The following is a 22,918-nucleotide window of genomic DNA, read 5'->3' on the forward strand; positions in this document are numbered from 1 at the left end:
CATGGGAGAAGAGAGATACAAATAAGGAATAGAAAAAAGGGAAGAACAAACCTTGGGGTGTTAGACTAGAATTGAAAGTAACAGTACAAACTCATAATTTAAATGAATATATATAAAGAAAAATACATAAATTTATATAAAACATATTTATATTATATGTATGCATGTGTGTATATACGCATATGTATGTGTGCATACACACACGCGCACACACACACACAGGCATACCCTAGTTCTGTCCACTGAAACAAAGACAAGTCAATAACTGTGAGCGCACCTCTTTGGTATTTAAACACTAAAAGAAACCAGGACATCTTGGAGAAATAGCTGATTCCAGGTCTGGGGCAGAGAAAATACAATGTGAGCTTACATGTCTTCTTGTGACATAAAACAAGAAAGTTCTTAAAAATTAACAGATATATATCAAAAGGATACCGAGCCAGACCAGAAAGGTTCCCACTCACCAAATTTGACCATAATGAAATATAATCACACTAATTTTTTTTAATTTATGAGTTCTTTGTGATTAAAAAAAAAAAGGCGAAGAGGAGGAAAGGCAAGCTCTTCTTTAAGCAAGACTACCTCTATCCAATACAGGAGAATGACATAATTTAAAAAATCAGAATTTTGTAACTGCCAGTATAATATTTGATTCAGATAAGATTTAGCAGTGCTGCTAAAAATGCTAGGTGAAGTGTTATTAGTGAACATGTTCTTCAGTCTCAAAATTTCCTACAAATTACTTATCAATTACAAAAAACAAATAGAAAAATCTGTAAATCCACCTAAACTAAGTGACTAAATTTACATCATTAACCAAGGGATCAAGCTTACCATCACCAATAATACGACAAACTGATTTTATACCCCTTTTGATGTGAGGTATGCAGTGTTCTTGCCTACGATCATAATCTGAATCGAACTATGAGGAAACAATCAAACGATCTATAGAACTACGGGATGTTCTATAAAATAGCAGGCCTGAATTCATCATAATGTCAGTGCCTCAAAAGAAAAGGTACCAAGTAGAGGAAGAGTTCTAGACTGAGAAAGAGACATGAAAACCAAATCAAACATGTGATCTCTGACAAATTCTAGAGCAGGGAGGACAAGGAAACAAAGAATTTTACTAGGACAATTAGGGAAATTTGAATATGGACCAGATATTAGATATTAAATCAATGATAAATTTCTTAAATGTAGTAATAGTACTGAGGTCGTGTAGGTAAATGTCCTTATTCCCAGGAGTTATAAGCTAAAGTGTCAACTATGCCTTCTTCAACTTGCTTTCATGTGGTTCGGGGAAAAAAGGTATCATTCATTGTCCACATTATTTAGAGAGCTAGAGATAAAGGAAATAGGCAAAATGTTATCAGTTGATGAATCCAGGGAAGGAGTGTACAAGCATTCATTGTACTTTCCTTTCAAACTTCCTGTGGTTTTGAAATTTTTCAAAATAAAAGTTGAAAAAAAGTAGAATATAAACTTCTGGAAGACAGAGATCAACCAACCCAACTAAGAATGCACCTAACATAGTGCCTGATATAAAAGCAGATACTGAATTCATTATTTTTAAAATTTAATCTTTACTGTATTTTTTTCCATTACCATTTAGTCACCTTATGCTCCCCTCCCCCCAGCAATCACCAGTCATCCAGGTCCATTTGAGCAATCCTTCCATCCCCAAAACCTTCCCTCCACTGCCAGCTGTCATTCTGCTCTCCATCAATGAGTCTGATACTCAATTTAAAAATCACTTTTAAATTCTTTTCTACCAAGTGCTTTATGGATTAGCTACAGAAATACAAATTCTTTATTTAAATATAGTGTATTAAAATATAAGAGGCTAGGTAAAATAATATAGTCTTCTCGTGTTAAAAGGCCCAGAAATTTGAGATTATAATCACTGTCAGTTTCTCCAAGGTACCAGGTGATTCCATTTACTTACCAAAAAATTCAACTCCAGGTTTTCCTCAGTTTCAGCTTAGAGACTGTTGAGTACATCTTGAATTAATCCTACCAGGTATTCATGTTTCAGTACTCCCAAACACGTGAGGGATTTACAAATGTGATTAGTAGTTGCCAGAGACATAATCCCCATCACTAAGTAGTGGCTATTTTAATAAAAGCCATATATTTATATATATTTAATAAAAGCCACATATGTATCTATATAGATATATAAATAGATATATAGACATATAGATATATCTCCTTTTCAATTATGTTCATATATATGATCTTATTTTATTTTTAACACCCTATAAGGTAGATAGTTTTTGCTGTTTCTCACTCATGAGTAAAGCACTACATTTCATCATTCTGTAACCTAAGCTGGGTATTCTGCTGGCCAACTTGGCCCAGAGATGGAGAGATTTGCTTCAGAAAAGGGAAATGAACAGTGACTAACATTCATGTGATTACTAACCAAACTAAAAGAAAGGAAACAGAGGTCTCCTCAACAACCATGGGTGCTTGTAAGATATGCACAAGGAAAAGTGAAGTTCAGTGTCATTTAAGCTAATCTCTATTTGAACCTTTTAAGAGATAAAACCATTTGAGCAGTAATTTAGTACTCAATTAACTTGGTTTTTTTTTCTCCCTATCTTTGAAGTTTTCACTGTGTAAGTAAGGGTTTCTGCAAGAGAAATGAAGCCATGTTTCTTTCCTATTCAGAAGAGACAATCAAGCTGATGACTTGCATGGAGGTCTGGGTGGCTTGGCTTGCCACAGGTATATTTGGCAAAAAGCCAGATACATACCGCACTTTAACACACAATCTTTTCCCCAAGACTGTCCCAAAATACTCCACAAAAATCAACTTTTCATATCACCGAATGATCGTGCTACACATAACCTTCTACTAGCAAAAACTGAACTATGCAGAGGAAGGACCCAGACAAAGAAAAAAAAATAATAAGGCCTGAACCACCGTGGCAGGTATTATTACCAGATAAAGGCTTTGAAAAGATCCTTAAGAAAAGAAGTTTAGCAATTAGACTGAGAAAAAAAGGTTTCTTTTTTTCTTTTTGAGTCAGGGACAATTCACCCACGATGTTATCAACTAAAACGCAATCTGCCACGCTGCTGGAGACAACTGTGTTTAGCCAGGCAGCACTGCTCCCAAAGGCCCAACTATTTAAAATACTGGCTTATAATATAGGCCTGAGTTATAGCACACTTCCCTTCTGGCTCCCCACTTCTTAGTAACTAATCATAGCAAACATGTGCACTAACCCACTTCTCTAAGGTGGTTCATATTTTGGATCATCTTCAGAGTGGCTGATCTCATTTATGGCAACTCATCAGCTCCAGATGAGGCCCCCTGACTCTGACCCTTCTGAAGTCTTTCTACTAGTAAAAGACTTATTACCTTTTTTGTCTGAAAGTTTTACTTGACAGCTTGTAATTTGCCCTTACTCAAACACGTACCACCAAAAAGGCGTAACACACTTTCAGCACTCTAAAGTTTAAAATCGTCAGTAAAGTAATGGCCAGAATAATATCTATACACTTTGGCTTACTGTAAAGAGAGACACACACACATATATACACACACATACGCATATATACCTACAAAGCAGAAAAAGAAATGTCTATTTTGGAGTATATTTTAGATAAGGATGTGTTAGTTAAATTGAAAGATGCAAAGGGGAGATGTTTATTCTCAAGGTAGGCAAAGTAAATCAATCAGTTGTCCTACACCTATAATCCAAATCAGCTAAGAAAGCAGTTTTATGTAAAGGCAACCAGCTGAAGACTGATCAGTGGAACCACTTTCTTCCTCCGGTTCACTGCAGAATCATCAGTCTTCCAGTCCCATCAGAATTGGGCTAAAAAGTAGTAAGAAATGAGGACAATTAGAGATGGAGTGAGACAGCAATCAAGGAAGAAACAATGTAAAGACAAAAGAGTGTTCAGCAAGAAGTAAGAATCTGAGATTAGGTTTTCTGAAAGGAAGGTGACATGATCCTGTCCAGAGAAGAATTTGAACTGCGGTAGGGATACATATTCTGACTAGCAGCAGCTGGGTCAAGAGAATTAGCTAAAGAAGCTTCTGCTAGTAAAACATGATTGGCGAGGAAAGATGTTGAAGCTTCCAGAGAAATGTTGTGAAGAAACAATCAGCCCATTTTATTTCAATCCAAGAGTGAAAGTTAAGGAGGGGAAAAAAACTCCAAATTTAGGGGCCTGAGAGACCTAGGTACCGATGGTGTCATATACAATAATGTAGACTTTGAGAAAAGCTGACACCTATGACAGAAAAAGATGAAAAGTTCAATCTCTGACATGTTAGCTTTTAGGTTAATCCTAGTCAAGTGGAGATACGACACAGACAATGGGAGATATGGGGCAGCTGGACCCTTTGTTGTTAGGCAGATTCCTCCCTGCCTCCTCCAGGAACCTAACAACTTAATTCCAACTTAACATTGCAGTCCAGTGCCGGATAGCTGAAGAGGAATTAGAGCACCTACTTTACCAAGGAAGGATGCCAAGAGCAAGATACTCATTCTAGGCATTTTTAAAAATCCATGTCACTGGAATATCAACTTCAAACACTGAGTAGCATTTAAATACATATCACAGCACTTTTTTTTCAAGCCTATTTAACATTTCTGAAATATCTAGATCAAAATGTTTGGTCAAATGACTATATTCCAGTAAAACATCTACTAACAGAAAAAAAATTTCCCACTCTACAACTCTCTTAAGAGACTCAAGGCACCTGTCAGCCATAACAGATTTTCTCTCAACCTTACTGCCCAGTTTGTCTTTTAAGTAGTAATAAAGGCCACACGTCACTTTTGCTGCACACATGTATATAAATACCTCCATCTCCTTTTCTTCTAACCTTAGTTCAAGGCCAACTGCACCAAAGCTTTTGAGATCCAGCACTGGAAGATCTTCAAAGAGAAACTGCCCATTAACCACAAAAGCAGCTGCTGGCTAGAACCTGCGATTTAAATCTCTGAAAAAGAAACTGTGGCTTCTGAAATTTAACCAAGGAGGTGCCACTTATAATTACAAACATTCCAGTGGGTTTCTTCCTTCACTGATGGTTTCCAAACAAAGGCTGTGTATCCAGTTTTGGTGGTGCTCCCCAACCTTGACCCCAGGCATTCATTCCTTTGTGCCTTGGCCTGCTGGGCAGAGGGGAGTAGGAGGCGGGTTTTACCTGGCTAGGGCTGCTCAGACCCCTCAAAACTATCTCATGTGTAACTGCTTGTTTGGCTAGAAACCAAAACACCAAATGCTTCAGGATTGTGGTCCACATGAAATACATTTGAGAAAGAACCTCTTAACTCACACCACGCCCCCCCCATACACACACATTGCACGAACCTTGTAAAATGGAACCAACCTATTTTCCAAAAAAACTAAAGTAGTTCAGAAATTAACACTGAAGAATTTCAACATTTCTAGCTAAAATTAAAAATTCATATTTTAAATCAATGGGACAAATACTGAAAAGTAAAAATAGCAACCTTTCTGTCCCTACCCCTCACCCGCATCCTACAAAAATATGGCCCAAATACTCACAGCTTGTTGTATGGATTTCCCACAGAACAGAAAGCATTTTGTGGTCACTTCAGTTACAGAATACAGGCTGAAATTAGCACTAAGCCCAGTTAGAAATGAGAGAAGAAATTTTTTCCTTTAGTCCTTATATTCAAAAAATGCCAGGGAGGCGTTTAAAGATAAATATACGAATGAGATTATCTATCTCAGCCATCCTACAGAGGTCCTCAGATGGAGAGTATTCATTATGAAAACAACTGGAAATGCAATCTCGCCATGGGTGCTTTTCATAGCACACCACAGTTGATGGATTAGCTACAATTACTGCATATTTATACAACCATATTTACACAACAATATAACTCATCTTATCCGATCCAAACAAAACCTTGCTCAAAATAAACCAAACCACGAGAAAAGGTCTCCTCAGTACAGGCAGTAATCAAACTCTGGTTTCTCTGGTTTCTGCCTCAGCCTTATCCACAACAAGCCTTCTCTCTTTCTTCCTCAGTAAAGCAAGGATAGGACAAAAATTCTGTATACCAGTCGGGGAGATATACATTCAACTAATGATACTGTGATTATGAGATCGTTGGAAAAAGGGGACTGTATTTTACAGAGATTCGTTCTAAAGTAAATTACAGAAGAAATAATAGAATATCCAGACTTTGTTTGAAATAATCTGGGAGGAGAGGAAATGTACAGAGAATGGATTGACCGTGGGTGGGTAATTACTGAACTAGGTGATTTGCATACAGGGTTAATTACAGCATTCTTTCTGCTTTTGCATATATTTGAAATTTTTAATAATAAAATGGAAAAATAAAGAAAATATGATCAATGTAAAAAGTCAACTTGCAAAAATAAATTAATTTTTTCTTTAAAAAGAAACAAATTATACTCAGTTTTTCCTCCGCATAATCAAAAGGAACTCGTACCCAGTAAGAAAATCAAGATGTGTTCTCGTTCTTGACTTAAGGTCCTTCCCTTTTTTCCTTAGTTATGTGGGAAAAGTTCTATTGTTAATATCAACCCTTGAAAAGGCAAGTCAAAAGCTTAGAAACCTAAAACTGAGGATTCTGAAACCTAGTTTTCATGCACTTATTACAGCAACATAAATCCCGAGCCCTCCCCTATGAAGGTGGTTTCAGATGGCGTTCATGTTGTGGCTGTCAAATAAAATCCAGAGGTTTCAGAATCATTTGTCAACACCAAAGACAACCTTACCAAGAACTGGTCCTTTCTTTCCAGAGGTCACTCCTCTGATCCATGGGTTTATTACTTAAAACAGCAATTAATATTGTTGCCTTCAGAATACAAACTATTCCTAGCCAAGATATTGTCTACCCATGATCCATATCCCTTACTGGGAATCCCTGCTGGGGTGAGGTGGATGAGATGGTTCACTGGCTGGACATCAACGGACCTGGACCTGCTCTCCGTCTAAGATGCATAGCTAACAGTCTCAGTTCAGTGGTAAGCAAGGTCCTTCCCCTTCTGGGCTTCGGCTGCCTAACTACAAAATTATGGGATTTCACCAGATGATTTCTAATAAGGTCCTCCCCCTTTCAAAAATTCCATGATTATTAGAATCTCAAATTCCTCAACAGGTAATATTAAGAAAAAAAGCTTTGGTGCTGAAATGATACATTTTCTATGAAATACTTTTTAAATGTGTGTATGAATATTGTACTGGGTGAGTTCCTTTGTGTGTATATTTGTACATATGTGTATATGTGCATATTTGTATGAGTACACACACATACATACAATTACTGATACCATTAGGTGTTTATATGGTATTAATTGCTTTCAACTGAAAGCAGCAAATTTTCAATTCTGCAACAGATGTCGCTGTGTGATTTCTCCTTTCTGTGCCGGATTTTTCAGTTAAAAATGCCCAGCATAATGGTCAGTACTATTCTTCCCAAGGAAGAGACAGAATCCTTTGGATTTATTTCTTATAAATTTTCTTCATATGCTGATAAATTTCCTCAAATCACAGCATTGATTAGTTTGGCCCAATTTAAAAAGGTCACCCACGTACAAATGGGCCTTTTATTAAACACAAACAAAAACAACAATTTTTTTAATGTAAATTCTAAGTGTCTGATTAGGCATTAAAGTGTCACATACAGAAACCCAAAGAATAAGACAGTTTATATTCACAGCAATATTATCAATATTTTAAGGCCTGAAAATCATTTAAAACATAGGCCAAAGTATAATAAGAATCCAGGTATATTATGAGGCCAAAATGTAGCAAGTGTGGGCAAAAGTCACTAAAAAACTTCAAGAGCTCCATTAAGGACAATTAAAATTTTGGATTTTGGTTTTCACAGCATGTCTTGAATATAAATAGTCAGGTTAATATAATTGCAAGGCATCTTTCCAATCTGACATTCACTATCAACCACTTCCTGACACATGTCATAGATAGGTGACATCTCTTTCCTCTCAACCAATATATCCTCCAATGACCATCAATCTCAACAGGTAGTTAGCATTCTCTTCTGTTGAAATTCAGAACTGGGAGAAAGGATTTCAAAATCTCCCTTTTAGACCCAGGAACCTGTTACCTTCTGAGGTTTTAGAGGGTGTGGAGTGAGATGAACAGTCAGGGAGTTGATGACCAACTCAGATAAGAATATGAAATCAGGAAGTGAGAGAGGATGGGAAAATGTCCTGTCTGTTGGCTTCTTTCAGGTCCTACTCCCCTTTACCAGGAGGGTCATTGGACAAAACTGGATGAAGCATGTACAACATCCATATGAATAAAGCTCTTTGTTCCAGAGAACTGCCTCCTCTTTTATTCCTCCCTTTTTTGCGTATTTGTTCATTTCAAAAGATTGCTCAATGGGTCTCTTGTTCCTCCAAAATGTCCCCGGCAAATAATGCAAGCTTGTCTCGTCACACAAGTCACTAAATGAAGCCTTGTGCGTCTCCAGTGACACACTGCAAATATAAAGTGGCATTAATGAGGGATATTTTATCAAAGCTATCAAAGACAAGTGCAAGTCCCTCCTGCAGCTATTCAATGTGATGCAAGGAAAGGCAACAATAGCGGGGCAGCACTTTTGTAAAGTCCCTATCCCTGGTATTCAAGCCCCAACAGGCCACAACAAGCAAAACTAAGCCGTCGAGCTTCCCATCACCACCACAAACCCCCACCCATCAGACATCCTCTGTAAAGCTGAAAAAGCTAAGAGGTGGATGACCAACCACTGGTCCCCAGGGGAATCAGAAACAACATCATGCATGCACCTAAAACATAACAGACATGATTTACTCTGGAGTGAGCTTAGAAAACCCCATTTTAGCTGCATTTCATTAACATCCATTCCATCCAAACACCACAGGAGGGCTGGAAGGTTTTCTCCAGGGAATGGATGGATTCAGTTACAGGGGAAGACATAACCTGGACAAGGGCCCTAGATCGCTATCCCAGCAAGGATATAAATGAAACAAACCTAATGAAGTTAGAAGACAGCTCCAACAGGTTTCTCTACCCCTGGGAGTGGGAACTGGAGGCCTCTGAGAAAGCTTAAACTAAGAGGACTACGGGGGGGGGGGGAAAAGTCACCGGTTTCCACCTGAAATCTAGTCTGGTAGTCTAGGACCTTCGGGCAAGATCAAGACCCTTTTTCACACTGATCACACACACACACACACACACAAAAAACAAAACAAAAAAAGATTTTAAGAAAATCATCTAACCCTCTCACTACACATCAAACCCAATTACTTTCTAATTTGAACACAATCTGATAACCAGAGTACAAACAGGGATATACACAAGAGCAAGAAGCTGCTTCCATGGTAACTGGCAACAGAATTTTCTTGTAGCTTTGACACGCACGGTTGAGTTCCAGACCGCTCCTTTCTAAGTCAGCACAAATCCCTCGCTGGGAAGGCAACTTCTTTCTACCGCGAGATAGTTACAAATATAGTACTGTTGCTACTACTTGGTGTCTTCAATGAGTAGGCTTGACAGAGGAGGAATAATCTAATCCTACTTTGCTGCCAAGCGGCATTGCACGGCTCCCATTTTTTAGTCGAAAGGCAATATCCCCGACCAGCGCTTTCCCCCCTCCCCTTTTTTTGCAGCCAGTACAAGTCTATTGTTGCCTCTATTATGCACCAGTTACCGAGCCTTTACTCAAGCTCACGTTTAACTGACACTGGCGTTTTTTACAATGCAGCAACACGAAGTATCTTTTTCAGGAACATTTTATTGAACCCATTCAGTCGGAGACATTACCCGCAATGAAGTTGTAACCACACCGGTATCGGCTGAGCCCAATTATCTCCTAACTCATAAATTAAGAATCCACAGAGGAAAAACACATAAACAACATCCAGAAAGACAGACCGTGGCACGGAAGAAAAAAATCCTCAGCTCTGGAACTGAAGCTGCTGCCAGATTCCCACCACTGTACGTTCCCAATATGTTCCCCAAGCCGAGCTCCCTTTCAAGCCTGTTTTTGGGGAGGAAGCGACCAACCCAACAACCCCCAAATCCAAAGCTAGCACCCCCAGACATTCCTGTTTCCTACAGCGTGTCTCCTGCGGTGTTGACGTAACTGTGAGTCCTCTAGCGTGTAAACAAAAGGCTCAGCCCAGGCAGAGAGGCGCCCGGGGAGCCGCAAGGTGGCTACAGCGCTGCGCGGGCACGAGCCCGGGGCTCTGCAGGTGGGGGCTGAGCTCTAGCTGTCCTCCGCCACTTGTTGCTCGTGGGTCCTGCAGCTCCGAAGCTGCAAGGAGGGGATTTGCGGGAGAAGAGCCCTGCTGCATTCCCTCCAGCACCTCCCCACCCCCCTCCACCCCCCGCGGCCTCCAGCCTCCCGGTCCTGGCTTCCCGCGCCAAGCCCGCAGCAAGAGGCCAGGGTCGCGGGGACGCCGCGCAACCGCTGAGCTCGACGGTGGCGGGAACGGAAAGCCGGGTGCAGCACCGCCGGCCTCTCCGCTGGGAAAGAGCTCCAGCTCCCTTTTGTTAGAAAAAGCAAACACTGCCCTCTTCTTTCCCGACAGCGCCAACACGCCCGGCAATCCGGCAGCCACACAGCGTGCTCCTGCCGAGTGCTCAGCGTCTTCAGGGAAAGCGCGGGGCGTGCACAAACGCCCCTGGCCAAATTCCCACGACAGCTCAGCACAGGGAGCGCGTAGAGGCCCCAAGGTCCTATCTGGCCGCAAAGGCCGCGAACGCTCCCTCCACCACCCGGTGTTGCCAAAAGAACGGGCAGACTGGAAATCCGGTGTCCCCACTCGCAGCAGAGGATGCAGTGAGGCAGGCCGACTGCGGGAGCTCCGCTCTACCCGCAGAGGCGGCGACAGCAATCGCCCCCCGCGGGGCCGGGGTGAGTAACTTTCCCTGCCTGGAGCAAAGCCAAGGAAACCCGCAGCCGGGCGGAGGGGGCTGAGAGGACGCGGTACGGCTGGAGGGAGTACTAGGGGCGCGCAGCTCGGGAAACAGGGGAGAAAGGCAGAGCGCAGGGAGAGAAGGAGCGATGAGACAAGTCTGGGGATATCCTGTGGACCACAGAGGGATCACACTGGAGGCGTCTGTTAGTCAGCCATAGCGGGTGGGGGCAGGAGGGCCTCGGGGATGGAGACTTGGGGGACCCACTGGAGAGGTGATGGTGAATGGGCAGCCCTGGGAGACGCGAGGACCTGCAAGTTACGGGGACAACAGCGAGTTCGGACGGTGTGCGGGGCGCCTACGATCCATCCCCTTCCCCCCATTTCTCTAACCCTCCCCGGGCCCCCATCCTCACTCCACTCCGCGCCAAGCCGGGAAGAGAAGGTGTGGGTGCAGCCATCCCTAAGGACTTAATGCACACCCAGCAGGACAAGGGAGGAGGGAATGACCGATCTCTTCAGCCCCTTCCATCTTAGCCCTGAGTTTCCTCTCCACACTCCCTCCGCTTCAGATTTAGGAAGTGGGGGACGGTTGTCATGGAAACGTTTCCACCACCACCCCTCCTTGGCTACGGCTATTGGGGTGCCTTAGGAGCTTTAGGGGGCCGACCGGCCGGTGCCCACACCTACCTGTGGGGGCCAGTGCCGCGGCGGAGAGGAGTAACAGCAGAAGCCGGAGCCGGAGCCCGGAAGGCGCCACCGCCGCCGCCGCCGCCGCACACAGGGATCCGCTCGGCAGCACAGGACTCGCCATGTCGGGCACCTGCCTCAGACTGGCGGCGGTGGCTTCCTCTGGAGCCAAAGCGGAAAACTAATGAGATGCTAATAACATGCACTGGAGGTGGAGTCTGAACCAACCAATCACAGCGCTCAGAGCCCAGCCCCGCTCTCCAAGGACTCCCTCCTCCCCCACCCCTCCCCCCGGCTCTGGCGCTCCGCGACGCGCCCGCGCCACCTAGGGGCGGGACCAAGGGGAGGGGCCTATGCAAATATGTTTATGTTAGAATTCTTTTTCGCTTGCTCGGGATCTAGGAAAGAGTGTCCTCCCAGGAGCCTGGTGCGTGGGGTCTCGGGCTCCAGGGAGCGGTTCTGGCTTCCGGTACACCTTTATTAAGAATGTTTACACCAGTCACTATATCAGACCAAGGACTGGAGAATCTCCCTTGGAGGTTCCCCCGCCCAGTACACGGAGTCCAACGGTTTTGAAACCAGATGTTGCAAATTTCCCTCACTCACCTTGCGACGAAGGAATACATCTTTGGGAAATGGGGGCTGTTAGGGAGTGGAGAGTGAGAGTGCAGGTCCCCGGATTGACAAGACTATCTGGGAGAAGTAAGTGCATGCGTGCTTTGCACGTCCGGCGGAGCGGGAGAGCCCGCTTAACAACCTAGCGGTAGACGTGGGCATAGTTGGGAGAAAGGAGCCTGAGTCGGGTGCTGGGATTTTCGAGTCCATGTCTTTGTGATAGATTCTCAGCAAATGTACCTCGAGGAGGGGCGGCTCAGGCTCTCCAGCTTGCTGAAGGTCGCCTTACTGCGTTTACTACATATACATGTATTTAATATATATGACCATATGTGATATTATATATTTACGTTTACACACATTAAACAAAAATCTATTCTGTCAAAGCTTCTGGGTGGAGTGCGGAGGCGGGGTGGGAGGGCGCTCGTGTGAAGATAGGATTAGCCATCGTCTTCCTAAAGGGTTCAAATTACTCCTCCCTTCTCTGTGCCCCCAGTCCCTCCTTAAGCATGGGGGGGGGACAACAGGTGCTCTGAGCTTCTTCCCTTGTCTCGGGGAGAGGCCCTCCAGGCTGAAGAGACTTGCTTCTCCTGACTAGTTCTCCCTCTTCGAAATTGCCTTTGGTTTCTTTTGAACCAAGCAGCTGGTTCTCTTGTTTGTCTGCTTTTTAATTACTTATTTTCTTCCCTTCTAGCAGATCATGTGCGCTCTGACCCTCTGTTGCTCAAGCATCAAATTGAAGGACGAGCCATATCAAGTGTAAAGGTTTATACTAACTTAAGTATTCATAGAATGAAGAACAATAAGATGTATGAAATACAATTTGCATAATAAATATCAATATCACAATATCTAAAACAAACCATGACAAATTATCTGTGGCTAAATGATCAAGAGGGTACTAAAGGTAAATTTCTGAGTCTGAGCTCTAGTCTAGTGGAGCTGCACCAAATGATTTGGCCAGGCCCTCTGTCCTCATCTTGCTAAAATAAATATAAATAAATAAATAATAAATATTACATATCAAAAAGGAAGTCAAGATCTTCCAATCCACCAAGTGAGTTATACTTTAAAAACAGCCTCCTATTACCCATTATACATAAAATAATTCCAAGACTGCCCTGTCTTCACAGCCCTGGATATTCTGCTCTGTAATTACAGCCTCATACATGAACTGCAGGCAGTCCTTCAAAAATGGGGAAAGCTCCAATAGGCAAACAGCACTACATAAAGTAGAAAACCATAACGTGGTCCCCAAGGTAATGTCCATTCTGCAACATCCTACCTATTCTTATCACCTGTGAAAATAAAGCTACCTGGATCAGACCAAATGTAAAGCAGAGTCCCAACAAAATCAGGGTAAACAATTTGAGGCCATATAAGTACTGAAAGTGAGGTAAACTATAAAGTAAGGTCCTTCTATATGTCAGGAACTCTAGCATCCCAGCACAGAGCCTAGCACATAATAATATCTGTTGTTATTATTATTACTATGTTTGCATTTATTGAGTTCTTATTAAGTATTTGGCATGCATGATCTCATGTAATCCCTGGAACAACGCCCATGGTACATACTATTATTATCTCCCATCTTATAATTTTTAAACATCATTAGAATGATTAAGTCATTGGCCCAAGGTCAAAGTTTCTAAGATATAAGCATATCTTATGCAATTAACCACTATGCTATACTGTGCCTCAATAAATATTTGTTAAGTGAATGAATACATTTCACATTATAATGCAGGAATAATAACCATAGCTACATTTTTAACATAAGGTGAAAATATGCCAGCAGCTCAGAAACATTTTTTTTTTTAAAAAAAAGGATTGCATTATACTCCTAAAGAAAAGAGTTCCTCATGAAGCTAAATCTCCAAGAGCATCTAGTCAGGCTCCAGTCCTCCCACACTAGGAACACAGTATGGGGACATTGGAAGATGTGGTGTGTTTTCATATCCCTTCATTTTCTTGGCACATCAAATGAACACCTACTCAAATTTCCAGTTGGCAAAGAACAATGTGGGACATTTTTGTAGGAAATGTTAGTGCTGTATGACTTACCTCACCAAAGGAAAGCAAATAGCTTTAGAAATTTCCACCAAAAAAATGTCACCTATGCCGAAAGTTTAAGGAATCTGCACATCCAAATTCCCAGGTCATGGGATGCTTTATCACTGTGTCTGCAAGGAAAGAACCAGAGCTTAACATTTAGGATTGAGCTGTTGCTATGCTATCCACTAGCCACACTCCTCTCCCACCCCCAGCTCTTTCACACTAAAGATCTTGCCAAGTGATTTAACATATGGAACATGTGAAGAACGTATCAAATTCCCACAGTCACTAAATGCAAGTTATGACTACTCTGGCTTTCTCATAGTAAAGTTCGTCATTTTCTGCTTTGCAGACTAGAACTCCTGGCCAACTACAAGTTCCAACATTTTTCCCCTTGCTACAAGGATTTAACCAATTTTGAAAACCAGATGGTGTTTTTGCCATTTAAAACTGATAATCAATTGTTTTATGAATTTAATTTTTCAAGAGAGAACTGAATACTTATCAGAATTACAATCTGGGTGTTATTTGTGTTAGAAGGAAAATGCCAGAAGCACCTAGAGCTTGTGTGTTTCTTTTCCTAAGAAAATTTTAAAGTATGAGAGAGGGAGAGACCGTATATTGTTTGCCTTTACTAACATGGATAAGAAATATGGATAAACATTTATGAAAAATAAGCATGGAAGGGAGATTCATGTTTTAGGGAATACATCAAAGATAATCAGTGGGAACTAGTAACATTTTGCTTTTTATAATGCTAATTACTTGAGTACCCATGTATAAAAAGCAATAAAGACAAATTATTAGGGAAAAGAAAACAATACTTAGAGTCAACATTTGCCCTGTTACTGCATTATTTGAGTACCCATAGGAAAGTGATTTAATCAGTTTATACACGGAATGTTTTTGTCCCCTACCCCACCTCCAAATTCATATGTTGAAGCCCTAACTCCCCATGTGATGATACTTGGAGGTGACCTTTGAGAAGTAATCAGGTTAGGTGAGGGCATGATGATGAGGCCCCTATGATGGGATTAATGCCCTAGGAAGAGACACCAGAGCTCTCTCTCCACATGCAGGCACTGAAGAAAGGCCATGTGAGTATGCAGCTAGAAGGCAGCCTTCTGCAGGCCAGGAAGAAGGCACTCACTAGAACCCAACTATGCTGACACCCCACTCTCAGTCTTCTAACCTCCAGAGCTGTGAGAAAATAGGTATCTGTTATTTAAGCCACCCAGTCATGGTATTTTGTTACAGCAACCCAAGATGACTAAAATAATCCTTAAGCCTCAGCTTCCACTGTTAAAGGTGTGTTAAAATTATAATAGTTAGCTTTTTATAGAAAGTCTTCAATAAGTAAAGTAAGTTAGTAGTATGTTAGAATATTGGACTGGGTATACTCTTGGTCTGTCTAGTAGACAGCTCATCTGAACTTAGATTAAGACTAAGCAACTCATCTTTGGGAGCAACTGTCTATGAATCTTTATGCACTATAAAGCCAGCTAAATCCATATTCCTAATTGAATAAATACTTTGTCCACAAGTTTATTCTTCTAGAATGATAGAGTTGACAGTAAACTATTGAATATAAAGAGTTGAATATCAGTTTGAAAGAAAGAGAAAACTGACATAGGTTGTGGAAACTGGACATAAACTGGGTCAAGGAGTAGCCCCAATGCCCATGGAACGGAAATTTGACATAGGGACCAAGCCGTATTTTCTTCTAATCAGATATCGAGGAATATAACCAGGTATGCATGGCTGATCCAAATATATATCCAGAAAAGGAAAAAAGTTATAGAGCAGTCTAATGGAACAGTCACTGTTAAATTCTGGGAACACAAAGGTAAATGGGAAACCATATCTCTGGTCAAGGAACTCAGAGTGTAGTAGAGGAGAAAGGCATACACCATAATTATTATATGTGATAAAGGTTTTCTAATATGTGTACATGGTCTATGTGAACAGACAAAGGAGGCATCCCTATACTCAAGGGGCAAGTATGAATGTCTCTGTATAGGAAGGGAAAATTTACACAGTAGGATGTTTATGAGCTGAGTCTTGACAGTCAAACAAGACTCCACAGGGTAGACAGGGATAGAGAGGGAAGGTGTGACTAGAGGGGAGGTCATTTACAAGGCCCCAAAACTTAGGAGAGCGTGGTGTATTAGAGGGCTGTGACAAATAAAATGGCTGGATCATGGCTTGCCAGACAGCAAGTGACAAGAGAAGAGGCTGGGAAAAATCTACAGGGAGCAGGAATGCCTTAACTGACATGCTAAGAAGTTTCTATTGTTGATTATAGGTATTGGGAACATACCGAACTAGTAGAATTTCATGGTCAGATTTACATTCTGGAAGTATTCTTCCAGTGATATCGCAGTAAAAATACAAGTGTTAAAATGAATCCTATATTTGACTTGTAGCATTTGAGTAGTTGTTAGACCATTCACCCTAGATGTGGATAGAGGTATGGAATAGGTCCACTTGATTATTTATTGTTTGTTTTGGAGATGGGCATTGAGAAGAAGATTAATATTTTACTTTGGGATGAGTTGGATTTGTGGTGTCTATGAAGTATTCAGCCAAGCAATAAATCATCTGAAATGCTGGTTTAGAACTCAGAAAGTGAGTAAGCTTGGAGTCAAGAGCATGGAGGTGTCTAAACAAGGAAGAGGTGGTGATTAACTGTGTCAGTTGCTACAAAGAAGTCAAATAAATACATGTCACAAATATTGCAAAGAGTTGACATTAGAGATCAAATTCTGAGGTTCAATATGTGACCAGCCTCACATTTGGTATAAATAGTTTGATTAAGGTTTAACAAAACAAGGAGAGAGATATGTGCTAATTTTGCTTATCTTGCCAGTAGGGCAGGAAGATGTGATTTGCTAGTGATTTTCTAATAGGGAAGAAATAGCTTTAGAGTTTTTCAATTTGACATTCAATTTCATTGACACTGACAGACAACCTTGGGCAGCATAGAGGGATTGTTGTAACTGAGGTGACTCGACTAATTATCACATCTAGACCTTAGATTTTACTTCCAAACTAAAATATGATTGGTCATGATACTGCAAAAGTTTTTCCCACATTTTAAAAGTCCTATTTTTCTGATATTATATCATAATTGTCAGATCTAGCTTTGTGATAATTCCATAGCATTATAGCACAACTTCTCAGGCAGCAGGATTTCAGCAAGATCCATTAAAAACAGATATTGATATCTATAGATTTTCATAAAGCTGCAAATATAAAATACCCATATTATGAATATGAGATTGTATCACTCATTCTGCTAAAATACGACAATGGTAATATAATTTTTTGTAATATGTGTGTAAACAGGACAAGTGCTGAATAGAAATTGTCTTAATAATCTATTGTGCTGTCCCAAACAGGAAAAGCTTTTAGGAGAATGGTCTTAAAAGCCCATCCTTGGGTTTCATGATGGACCCATGGCTTCCAATGACACTCAGATCCCTCAACTGTATTTTGAATTGGATATTCTGCTTCTCTGTCTTCTTTCTTAGATTATCCTCGCATGACTAGTGAACTACTTAATCATTTTGTATTTTCACACCAAAGTGCCCATGTTTATTCATTCTTCAAATTCTGTCAACTTAAACCAAACCATTGTCGGAATTGTAGCAAACACGAAACCCTAAATTCCAAAAGGACTCCCTGTAGTTTAGCAATGCAACACACATTAAAGTCAATGCCTCACTAAATCCCATGTAACTCTTTGAAAATGTAGGGGTTTGTCAAAAGAGTTCCAGAAGAAGAATGAGCATCTCATTCTTTTGCAGATTTAGATTTTTTTTTCTTTTTTAAAAGTTATTTTGGCGCTCCAAGGATACCCTTCTTTCAGTTAGCAGGAACCCCATGTGGTGCTTTGAATATCTTCTTTTACCTGTCCCCAGACTGTGAAAAACTGAAGTTCAGTTTGTTTAAAGATTGTGTTTTGAAGAAAAGCAAGGCTTAATTTCAGTCTTTCATGTTCGTTGACAGAATTGTCACTTGCTAAGCTATTTCTTTAAGACTTTTGTTACTGTACTAATATTTCTCTATATATTTCTGTGGCTAGGTCTGAGATGAATAACACATTTATGCAAAAATTGCGATATAGCTACAAGATGCCAATATACAGAACAGGCAGACTCTCTTACGCTGCAGTTAATAAAAATGTGGTAAATAACATATAGTTTGAGATAATTAGTACAGTTCATGACTTCAATTACCCCCCCAAAAGCTCTTATGATTACTAATAATTGTTATTTATCTTTCATCTAAAGCATTCCTCTTGTGTGTGTCAGCTTTGGCCCAGAAATAGCATTGCCAGTGGGGAAAGTATACAGCTGCAGCTTACCATACTGGCATGAAGAAGAGAAATCAAGGATCAGGACCCCCCCAGTCTACTATTCTTCTTGGAGAGCTACTCCTTGGGACTTTGGATTGCTCTTATGCTATGTCATCTACTTGTGTCCTCCCACCAGAATCAATTACCTGGCTTCTCAGTTCATACAGCCAACCTGAGAAGTACATTTTGCTTGCTCATGCAAAGAAGGAGAAAAATCTCATGAAGTCAGTTCAAACTTAAGAAGGTTAGCAATTCCAAGTTGGTAAGGTCTTTGGCATGTTAGTCTTCTAAAGAGGCACTTTGTAAAGCAAGGTCACCTTAATATCAAATGCCACCAACTTACTTCATCTGATTTCATTCCTGTTTGAGCATGAAACAAGCCCAAGGGAGGAGTTCCTTGGTCATTTCTGCAGCACCCCCATCTCCATCCAGGCCATGCTAATGGATCTATGTTCTGCTCCTAAAGGATGTCCCAAGAAAGGTAAAATTCCAAAGAACCTAGAAACATCATACTTGATATTTAAATTACTCTGTTCCCTCTCTTCAAACTTACAAGGTATTCATCATACTTATATTCAGGATACCAATGTTATGCTGGTAAATTACACATGCTCAGCGTGTACTGCAAATAGAATTTCTGATTTATAACTTACAGAATTATTTCTTCTACCCTCTGAGTTTGCATTGTGGCTCATCCAGGGGTTTTTACTAAATATGTGTTTTGTTATAAAGATGAAAAAAGAAAAAGCTCTCTTCCTTCCTTTCCCCCTCCTTCATTGAGTGCACTAGTAAAACAGTCTTTTAAAAGAAATCCTATTGAGGACCTAAAGGTGTGTCATTGTGGTAGCATCACTTCTTCATTATCTAACCCCCCCCCCCCCAACTGGCAGTGCTTTTATTCTTTTGAAACCAATGATAGAGGAGTATTTGGAATAAACAGAGGAGCCCCTAGTCAGTGAATACCTTGGATTGCTATGGATTGTGACTTTTAAAGCCAGTTCTTAGGAACTCAGCCTTTTTATTTTCAAATGTTCAAAATTAATTTGCTAAGCCATATAGATGGACTCTCTCTCCTCACTAAAATTGGCTTTAAAAATCACTGAAGTTTAGATTGCACTTTCCATATAGAAACAGGAAGGAGTTGTTTTTTTCTTCTTCTTTTAAACTATATCATTGATTTATTTATTTTGAATAATTGAGAAAAAGAGGTCTGTTTTGCAGAGGGCAAGAGGGCTGCAGCTAATGCACAAACATCGAGTACACAACACTAGCTCAACTCAATTATCTGAGGTCTGGGGAGACTCCAGCTTGCCCATTTCTGTTTATCAGAGGCAGGCTAAAAATCACCCAAATGGAACTGGTTTTCTGAATCAGGTTACAATGGCCAATCCCATATTCTCATCATTTTCAAAACATTGCTCCTCTACTCTGAAAGGCATTGCAAATAAACACCCAAAAACAAAAAAGAACCCACCTTCTCTCTGGAAAGACTCAACCTTAAGGGTAGCTTAGCATTCTTGTTTCCTAACATTCCCACAAAGCCGCAATATTTAGAATCACTGAAAGGACACCCAGAGAACAACCTAGAAGTCACATTAGGAGGACTATTGCCAAAGCCCCTACTCACTACTAAACAGTCTTGTTATTTCAGAGTACTTACAGGATGTGTTTTTCGGGCCCTACACCCCATAAACTGCATTATTTACAGACATTTTGCATATCAGTTAACCCTCTACTGTTGAAGGAATGATCATTTTTCTGAAGGTTCCTCAGTCTGTTGACTATTAAGTTTGTTTATTAAGGTGAAAAAAGCAAAAGGTAAAACAGGAGGAAATTAATGTGTTAGAACCCTCTGTACCCGGATACGTGTTAGTTTGCCTTACATGCATACTGTCTTCTTTTTTAGAAGCTCTCCCTTTTCTTTCTCTACTGATAAGTATATCATATAAAGGCCCTTTCTGGCAGAAAAATTTGAAATAGGCTTATTTTGATCCTAGAAAAAGGTTAAGGGGACACTATTTGAATTTTGCTGAGGGGATCCCGATTGTCAAACTACTTTACTGGATAAAAGGAATAATACAGATAGAGTCTTTATTCAAACGCTTTATTGCTATTTTTTTGGTTAGTTTGAAAAGCATTTTGACAAAGATATACAAATTTTAATCAGAGATGAGAAGTATGAAATAAGAGAGAAGCATCAATATTTCCCTTAAAGTTTAAAATATTTTTTCTTAATATCTCTTTCCATGAAGCTCAAATGTTTAATAGATCTACCTTCATCCTCCTTTACAATTGCTTTCCTGGGTATTTCAAAATTAATCAGTCCAGCAATACTTTTTGACCAATATACTGTGTTTGGCGCTAAGAAAGATACAAAGCTGAACAAGACATGATCTCTTATCTCAAAGAATTTATAATCAAGTTAAAGAGGCAAGATCTGTGAAAAGTTAACCAACAACTCAAGGCAGTATATGAGAAGCATCCAGTATAGAGAGGGAAAGAGCAAGGCAAGGCAAGTATATTAAAATCCTATTAAATGATTTTTTATTGTACAAATATAGTTACTTCATGAACCAGTTTATGTCCCTTATACAAATAAAACTAAAGGATCTTCTATAACATAATTAACTATAAATACAACCAAATTTCAAAAAACTTTACTACACTTATATATCCAAATGGTATACCTACTAATATTGATCCCTTGTTATTCTGAGTTGGCAACCTGAGGGAAAAGAATCAGAACTGGATGCTAAATTTGTATATAGATTCACTTCATATGAGAAGACACCCTCTATCCTCTTGCTCTTCTCTTACATCTTTCCTGCTATTCCAAAACCTAAAGGACATAGTAGCAGGTGGATTAATGTTCCTCACCCACTTCCCCTGAAATATCCAGGTCCTAATACCTGGAATTTGTGAGTGTTCCTTCAAAAGGAACCTTCACCTCATATGGAAAAATGGTCTCTGCAGATGTGATTAATGTAAGGATCTTGAGGTGGGGAGATGATCCAAGTGGACCCTAAATGCAATCCCAGTTCTCTTTATAAGAGGGAGGCAGAGCGAGATTTGACACACACACAGAGAAGGTGACGTGAAGATAGAGCAGAGAAAAAAATTAGAGATACTCATCTTGAAGATTGGAGTGATGTTGACACAAACCAAGACATACCAGCAGCAACCAGAAGCTAGAAGAGGCAAGGAATAGATTTTCCCCTGGAGCTTCTGGAGACAGTGTCAACGGTCTCTCCCAACACCTTGATTTTGGCCCGGTGATACTGATTTCAGACTTTTAGGCTCCAGAACTGCAAGAGAGTAAATTTCTCTTGTTTTAAGCCTCCAAGTTTATGGTGATTTGGTACAGCAGCCTCAAGAAACTAGCATAGACACTAATGCTTATTGAATGTTTACCATGAGCCAGTTCCTCTGTGTAAGACATCTCATTTAATTCTTGCAACAACTGAGTATTATTATTATTATTATTATTATTATATGGATGAGAAAATTGCAGCTCAGAAATGTTAAGTAACTTGCACAGATGTTGCTGACTTCAAAAGCCCATGCTCTACACCATGCCGTGTTTTCTCAGCACTGTCCTTTTTCCCTCACTGGCAGTCATTTTTGTGTCAAGTTAGGATAACCCAGCCAGATATGAAATGTAACCAGCTTCAACACGTACATTTCTTTCCTAATGTATGGGCTCAGTTCCTGACTTTAAAACACACAAAACAAAACATTACTGCCTCTTGCTGTAGAACCTGACAATGGGACTGTGAGTCATGCTATGGAACAGACCCTTATGGCTTAGCTCTTACCTGCCTGAGGGAGTCATATCTGGGCTCCAGATTGAAAAGTTCCTCCTGGCTAATGCTGCAAACACACATACCTGATGATGACAGTATGCTCTGCTAGTTAACATTTTGGCAAAGGACACTTTCTAATAGAGAAGTGGGACTGGGGTGGGGAGAGGAGTTAAATTTGTTTTTTGGTTTTTTTTTTCCTTTTCTTCTCTTTGATGGCTGCCCTGGCCTTTGAAGTTGGGTAAATACACAGCATGGTGGGAGGGGATGCCAGCTGCCCAAACACCACTGGCAGAAGACTGAAGAGCTGTTGCTTTCCCTCTGCAGACTGAGAGGTGTGCCTTGTTGCAACACTTCTTCCCTGGGGTATCACACATGGGGAGCTGTCAGATAAGTCCCAACCTGTATGCTGGTCTTGAGGCCTTCAACAGGATCAGCTCTGGGCGAGAGTTTAGTGGTTCCAGCATTGTCTTCTCAGATGATATTCCCCTCTTTCAGTCATCACCTGTGACATCAGAAA

At 40.6% G+C, this 22,918-nt stretch overlaps 1 protein-coding gene across 4 annotated transcripts in view; it reads right to left on the reverse strand.

Moving 5' to 3' along the window:
- CADM1 (cell adhesion molecule 1) overlaps positions 1-11,821 on the reverse strand; it is a 396,491-nt gene extending 384,670 nt beyond the window's left edge. For 3 of the 4 annotated variants that reach the window (XM_024570894.3, XM_045204118.2, XM_024570893.3), the window contains exon 1: positions 11,569-11,723. In XM_024570894.3, coding sequence (XP_024426662.1) covers positions 11,569-11,692 — 124 coding nt within the window. In that variant the 5' untranslated portion in view covers positions 11,693-11,723. Of the gene's footprint in view, positions 1-11,568 lie in introns of all 4 variants that reach the window. The other variant, XM_024570895.2, reaches the window with a different exon arrangement.
- Between the last annotated feature and the right edge of the window lie 11,097 nt (positions 11,822-22,918).

The sequence above is a fragment of the Desmodus rotundus genome, chromosome 5 (genome assembly GCF_022682495.2).
Source record: "Desmodus rotundus isolate HL8 chromosome 5, HLdesRot8A.1, whole genome shotgun sequence".
In the NCBI taxonomy this organism is placed as follows: domain Eukaryota; kingdom Metazoa; phylum Chordata; class Mammalia; order Chiroptera; family Phyllostomidae; genus Desmodus; species Desmodus rotundus.